Source organism: Quercus robur, chromosome 7 (genome assembly GCF_932294415.1).
Source record: "Quercus robur chromosome 7, dhQueRobu3.1, whole genome shotgun sequence".
Classification (NCBI taxonomy): Eukaryota; Viridiplantae; Streptophyta; class Magnoliopsida; order Fagales; family Fagaceae; genus Quercus; species Quercus robur.
Window position 1 is genome coordinate 44,189,846 of NC_065540.1, and position 6,949 is coordinate 44,196,794.

The window sequence follows — 6,949 nt, forward strand, 5'->3', positions numbered from 1 at the left end:
TATAATGAAAAATCTAATCTAATTATCCATATTATTTCTCATTACCATTTTCAATCCACAGTATAGTATATCATGTATATCTTCTAGAAACTACCCTCCATCTTCATTTTCTGTACACAGTACAATATATCATCTTTATCTTCTAGAAACTACCTTCCATCTTCAGAAACCACATTTCTCCTCACTCACCCATTAAACTTGATATTGCAAAAACCAAACAATGAAACAATGTCATTCTTTCTTGCTCACTAAAAACCTCAAAACCCCACAAAACATTACACTTCATTAGTAACAAAATCTTCTTCAGCCTGTTTTATGGTTAGTCTGCCAAAAGCTCAGCCTGCTTCGTCACAAAAATGATCAACACTTTCCCTTCTGAAATATTGTTTTTTACTTAAAGCCTTGAAATCCAGTACCTCTGATTTAAAGATGACTCACAGAACCCCACAGCAGCCATTCCTATAATGAACAACCACAAAGACCAATTAAAAGGAAACAAGTGTTCAATACTGACTATGAAAATTTTAATAAACGATGGGAAAAAAAGTATATTGCATTTTTCAAAAGTGCCAAACGTAGACTAAACTCTAAAAGCAAAAGAGGTAAATACAATACAAGTCAATCATCAAAGAAAAATGAAGATTAATTGTCAAGTCAATGCAAGTATATACCCATACATCACCCATCATAATTTTTTTTTTGCACAAAATGGCAGTACTTAAGATATGAACTCGCAAACCTTTGGTAGCAAATCATACAATGGGAACTGTAAACAAACCGAGCTAAGCCCAACTTCCAACTACTCATACTCGGCTCTTGCAAAATATTTCTAGAATTCAAGATGGGCTTGAGCTTGATTCCAGTCTCAACATTCTGGTTGGAGCTCAGCTCATGCAATAGTTGAATGTCTTCCAAGCTGATTGCAAGCTCCAAAAAACTTCTAAATGCTAGCTGTTTTGAGCATTTAAACTTCAAAAGCTGATGGGCTCTACAACAAGGGTAAGGTTATTGTACAGCTTAGGAAGCAAAACCTGCAATGGCCTTTTTTTCTCTCACGTGTCCATGGGAGCATGGTTGTTTATGTATATTCCCAAAAAAGGTACCTCAATGTGTCCTCTTCTCCTATGTGTGACCTACAGCTGCTAATAGGGAAGCAGGACTTGTTATGACAGGAATGGCTACTCTTTTCATCTCTTGTTTGCAATTTGGGAACCAAAGAGGGCAAAATTCGTCTTATACATGAAAAGCCCATAACATTTTTATGTGGTGGTTCAATCCCACAGATTAAAAAACAGATAAATTAAGAAGAATGTGCTGTCTGTGCTTAATTCCCAAAATGAAATACTCAGATCAGTTTGAGAAGAAGAATATTCCCTCAGATCAGATCTATGATGGAGACCCTCTATCAAGCCAGATCATGGGCTGACAAGCTGAGCATAATGATGCTTAAGCTCAGAACATAGTTCAAGCTCAGATCATCTTGCTTAACAAACAGGCCAAGCAAACTTTGATCGAGCTGCTTGCGAGCAGCTTGGCTCATTTTTCAGCCCTACAGTACTTGAGAACAGCTCTCAACATGTACCTACAACAAGCATGAGAAGAGTTGGGAGAATTCTAGTATTAGTTAAAATAAAAGCCAGAAAGATCACAAGAGACACTATACAACAAACAAACAAACATCAAACAAAAGAAGACAGATTCTGGAGAAACGCTTTTCTTATGGGTCAACCAAAAATGGGCAACTCATGGGAAAGAAGCTTCAATGAGACAAAGGTTTACCAGTCCTATTTCCTATTAAAACAAAAGAAGCTTAGGGAAACAAACAAATGGTCCCCTTAGTTGCCAGAGTAACTAATTTTTTCGATAGACAAGCCAGAGGAAATCTTTTAGTTTGTGTAACTTACAAATAAAAAATAATAAGAGTAAAAAAATTAATTAATGTCTTGTATCCATTGTGAAGAACTAATTGTTTTTGTATAAATCAAACAAATTAGGGATCAAACTGCTGGTGTGGAGAGTATGAGGGTCACAATGTTGTAGGATATTTTGGGCATGTCAACATGAGATACTTACATAGAAGAAGGTAAGAAGGCACCAAGAAAACAGTTTTAAGGAAAGACAAGATTATCGTATTGAAAGGATACTTAAGCAACGCAAGAGGACAGAATTGTCATGGACAAAATGGTTTTGTAATCCTATCCAATGTATCCATCACAATATACTGAGCTATGAGATAAATCAAATGCTCGTGGTTGGTTAAACAAAAGACGCCTTTCGCAAAAACTTGGAGAAGTTACAAAATAACCCTCCAAAATCATGGAAAAGTTTTGGATAATGACTACTTGAATAAGCTCCTCTATTATGTTCTTAAGATAAAATTCACACAAAGACTCATCACCACAAATGAACAATGACATTAGTAGCAAAGATATGAATAAAAACGCAATCAATTTACACATCACCTACCTGGTTTCATTTCAGAAATGAAATACACAAGAATTTCATGAATAAGGTTTCAGAACATCAGCAGCCTCTAGAACCAAAGCCAATTACATAGGAAACTGCAGCAGAACAAGCAACATTCAGTCCACATCTGCAAACAAAGTGTAGTCAATGTCTTCATTCTATCCACCTTCAACTCCAACCCCCCTTCTAAATATTTTAAAACCCAATGCTTCAAATCCATGGTCAACATCTTTGACTAAACATCTTTGAACCTGATGTGATCACTAATATTTCATCCAAATACCTGACCACATACATCTTCACTGGCTGGCTTGTAAAACATGCCAGACACCGAAATAAGCTCCTCCGATTCAAACTTTGTATTCTCCTGATTTTTCTGAAGATGCATATCTTGAATTTATTTATCAAACCCATTAAAGTAAATATTAATCAAAATCGAAAACAACCCGCTTTCATGAGGAAACCCCCTTCCTAAGTAACAACCACCCAATTCAATTCCCACCACCTCACACTCAAGCCAACCTCTTTGTAATACCGACAAAGAAACCATCCTTTATTTTCTCTTCAATAAACAAACACAGCTTATTTACATGCCTATTATCAAAAAAATTTCAATCAAATGTGACACTAAACCACCAACTAGGATTCTCTACTGAGTTCTTAAGGTACCTAATGGCAGTGTGGTGTCCCATACCGACACGCTCACCATAATAAAAATTAACAAACCGTTCATCATACACAATTTCCAACACCATCCTAATAGCTTCAATCAAAACCTTTAATTTCAAGTTGGGCAAGACCAAGGACTCAACTTTCATTCTTGAGGGCATCATTGTGAAAAAACAAGCTTCAATATCGAACCGATTCTCGCAGAGCTGGCGGCCCATTTCTTCAATATCAAACCGCCTCGAGACCGAGTGTAGAAGGGACTGTGAGTCAAGGGAGCTGAGGCCATTGTTGGTTTGTGGAGTTGTGATGTTTTGGCAGGCAGTGAGGAGCACGTTGGGCAAAGCAAGGACATTTGAGACAAGATTGGAGAATGTGACATGTGAGTATTGAGTAAGAACTAAGGCTTTGAGTTGGGGTTTTGTGAGGGTTTCTGTGGGGTTTGTATGAATCAAACTACAAATTAAGAATCAAACTACAAATTAAGGATCAAACAGCTGGGGTGGTGAGCATGAAAGTCACAATGCTGTAGAATAAATTGAGCATGTCAACATGAGATACTTACATTTACATAGAAGAGGGTAAGAAGGCACCAAAAAAACAGTTTAAGGAAAGACATGATTATCATATTGAAAGGATATGTAAGGCACAAGAACAGAGTTTATCAAAAAAAAAAAAAAAAGGCACAAGAACAGAATTTTCAGGGACAAAATGGTTTTGTAATCCTGTTCCATCATAATAGACTGAGCAATGAGATAAATCAAGTGCTCAGGGTTGGGAAAATAAAGGATGCCTTTCACAGAAACCTAGAGAAGTTACAAACTAACCATCCAAAATCCTGGAGAAGTATTGGATAATGACTACTTGAATATGTTTCTCTATAATGGTTTATAGTAAACTTCACACGATGATTCATCACCACAAATGACAATGAGATTAGTAGCTAAAAAGAAAATCAATAAAAACGCAAAAAATTTACACATCACCTGCCTGGCCTCATTTCAGAAAAGAAATACATAAGAATTTCTAGAACAAGGTTCACATCAATAGCAGCCACCAGAACCAATGCCAATTCAGCAGAACATGCAACATTCAGTCCACATCCACAAATGCAGTGCAGTCAATGTCTTGCAGGGTGATACTCCCCATATATAAATCATTTATGTGATGAGAACAGAGAGGGAGGCATTTCCGATTGAGACTTTCATGAATTGCACCCATCCCTGGGACCCACTTGTCCTCAACAGATGGATTCACATTCAAACGGTTCTGCAGTAACCATACCCGATAATAAACAGTATCCATTCTGTCACAGAAATGACCGATACAGGAACATGAAGGCTCATCAGAAGCCAACCTGATCAAAGCCAAAGATAAAGCCCCATCAACAGGCCTTGGATCCAAAAGATTTTGATCTCCCATCATTTTAACCTCTCTTTCTGTGGGGAAGTACACTTCTTCATTTCCATTAAAATCAGAGACCTTCAAATCTTTAGTGTAATGCTTAATGGCTTCACGTTTGGTTGACTCATGCTTCTCTGCTAGTGTCAAAATGCAAGAGAACCTCAAGTGATAAGTTACTACAGTTTTAACCATCTTGAAGTTGTGACAGCAACAGAAGAAATCAAGCCACCTTCTCCCTACTCCTGCATACCACTTGATAATATCAATATCTTCAAGAGCAATAAGTAACTTGATCGGCCTAGGGCGACCCATGTTATTTGTAAAACCAGCCATCTTAACTGCCTTCCTAACAAGTTCTACTGGTGCATCAACTTTCATACACAGCCTTGTCAAATCCTCAACCGTGCTCTTAGCATATTTCTGTTCCTCTTCCTCCTCCACTCTCTTTTCTTCTTTCTCTAATGCCTTTCTAGCTTGGACCGGACTCAAATACTTGTCAACTTGCTCTTGGAACTTATCGTACGCATCAACCAGCTCTTGGGGCAATTGACCTCTAATGTGCCTTAAAGAGAGAAAATCGCCTGCTGTAAGCATCCGATGCCATTCCCAACGCTCTTCCAAGGAACCCAAGAAATCATGGACCACTTCATCAGTCCAAGTTCTGAAGATTTCTTGAACCTCATTTTCAATTTGAAAGTCAAATTTAAACCCATCACTTTGCTTCAACTTCTTAAAAACATGCTGCAATATCTTCATCCCCAGTATCTTTCTTTTCCTCTCTCTGGCATTTTTAAATTCTAAAGCTCTAACTTCCTTCTGCCTAAGGTACTTCTTCCGTGCCCTAATTGCTTTCTCTGTCATGGGAGGATGCAAAACTGAAGGTGGAACTGCCTGTAGTTCCATACCTAGAAAACTAATATTCTCAGATACTGCACTATGAATTGCCGTCTTCATTTTATCCACCCTCAAATCCAACCTACCTTCTAAATATTTCAAAACCCAATTCTTAAAGTCCATGGTCAACATCTTTGACCCCGACGTTATCACTAATATTTCATCCAAATACCTGACCACGTACATCTTCACTGGCTTATAAAATAGGCCAGACATCCAAACAAGCTGCTCTGATTTAAACTTTGGATTCTCCTGATTTTTCTGAAGACGCATATCTTGAATTTCTTTATCAAATCCATTAAAGTAAATATTAATCAAGATCGAACACAACCCGCTTTCTTGAGGAAACCCCCTTCCTAAGTAACAACCACCCATTTCAATTCCCACCACCTCACACTCAAACAACCTCTTTATTAAACCAATCAAAAAATCATCTTTTATTTTCTCTTCAATAAACAAACACAACTTATTTACATGCCTATCATCAAACCTTTCTCTATCAAATGTGACACTAAACCACCAACTAGGATTCTCTACCGAGTTCTTAAGGTACCTAATGGCTGTGTGGCGTCCCATACCGACACGCCCACCATAAGAAAAAGTTACAAACCGTTCATCATACACAATTTCCAAGACCATCCTAATAGCTTCAATCAAAACCTTTAATTTCAAGTTGGGCAAGACCAAGGACTCACCTTTCATTCTTGAGGGCATCATTGTGACACAACAAGCTTCAATATCAAACCGATTCTCACAGAGCTGGCGGCCCATTTCTTCGATATCAAACCGCCTCGAGACCGAGTTGAGAAGAGACTGCGAGTCAAGGGAGTTGAGGGCATTGTTGGATTGTGAGGTGGTGAGGTTTTGGCAGGCAGTTAGGAGGACATTGGGCAAAGCAAGGACATTTGAGACAAGATTGGAGAATTTGCCATGTGAGTATTGTGTGAGAACTAAGGCTTTGAGTTGCGGTTTTGTGAGGGTTTCTGTGGGGTTCTGGGTTTTGGTTTTGGGGGATGGAGATGGGTTTTGTAAGAGAGTTGAGAATAGTCTGAGAGAGGAGCGATTTGGAGACCTGAATTCAAGTGGGTTTATTCTTCTGAGGTGTATAATCATTGAGACAACGAGAAGAAAAGTGGAAGGTTGGACGTTGGAACCTCCACTTTTGATTTTGTTTTGGGGGTTTAAGGTTTTTCTGCCTGAGTTCAAACTTTTTTTTTTTTTTTTTTGAGAAACTCATGAGTTCAAACTTGAGAGAGTAGTTCTAGTTGAAATTGCAAACAGCAAACTTTTTCTTTTTTCACTTTTTTTTTTTTTATGTGTGTGGTGAATTTCGTTTTATGAACCTGGACTTTAATTTGGTTTTAATTAAATGAATTTAATTTTTTTTTTTAGTTAAAAATAGGTTATTTGTATTTTAATTAGGGGGATCCTTCTAATTTCTATCTCTTTTTTTTTGGGTTTATAAATCATATTTTTAGGAAGGCTAGTGTTTTTGCCCATAAAATGGAGCCAAATGAGA

General features: G+C 37.7%; 1 protein-coding gene across 1 annotated transcript; it reads right to left on the reverse strand.

Annotated features, from left to right (window-relative positions):
• LOC126693577 (nuclear intron maturase 3, mitochondrial-like) lies at positions 1-6,706 on the reverse strand. The gene is given in 3 exon segments (XM_050389586.1): positions 1-459; positions 4,119-4,243; positions 4,246-6,706. Coding segments are annotated over 3 exon segments (2,448 nt in total). The 5' UTR covers positions 6,544-6,706; the 3' UTR covers positions 1-434.
• Between the last annotated feature and the right edge of the window lie 243 nt (positions 6,707-6,949).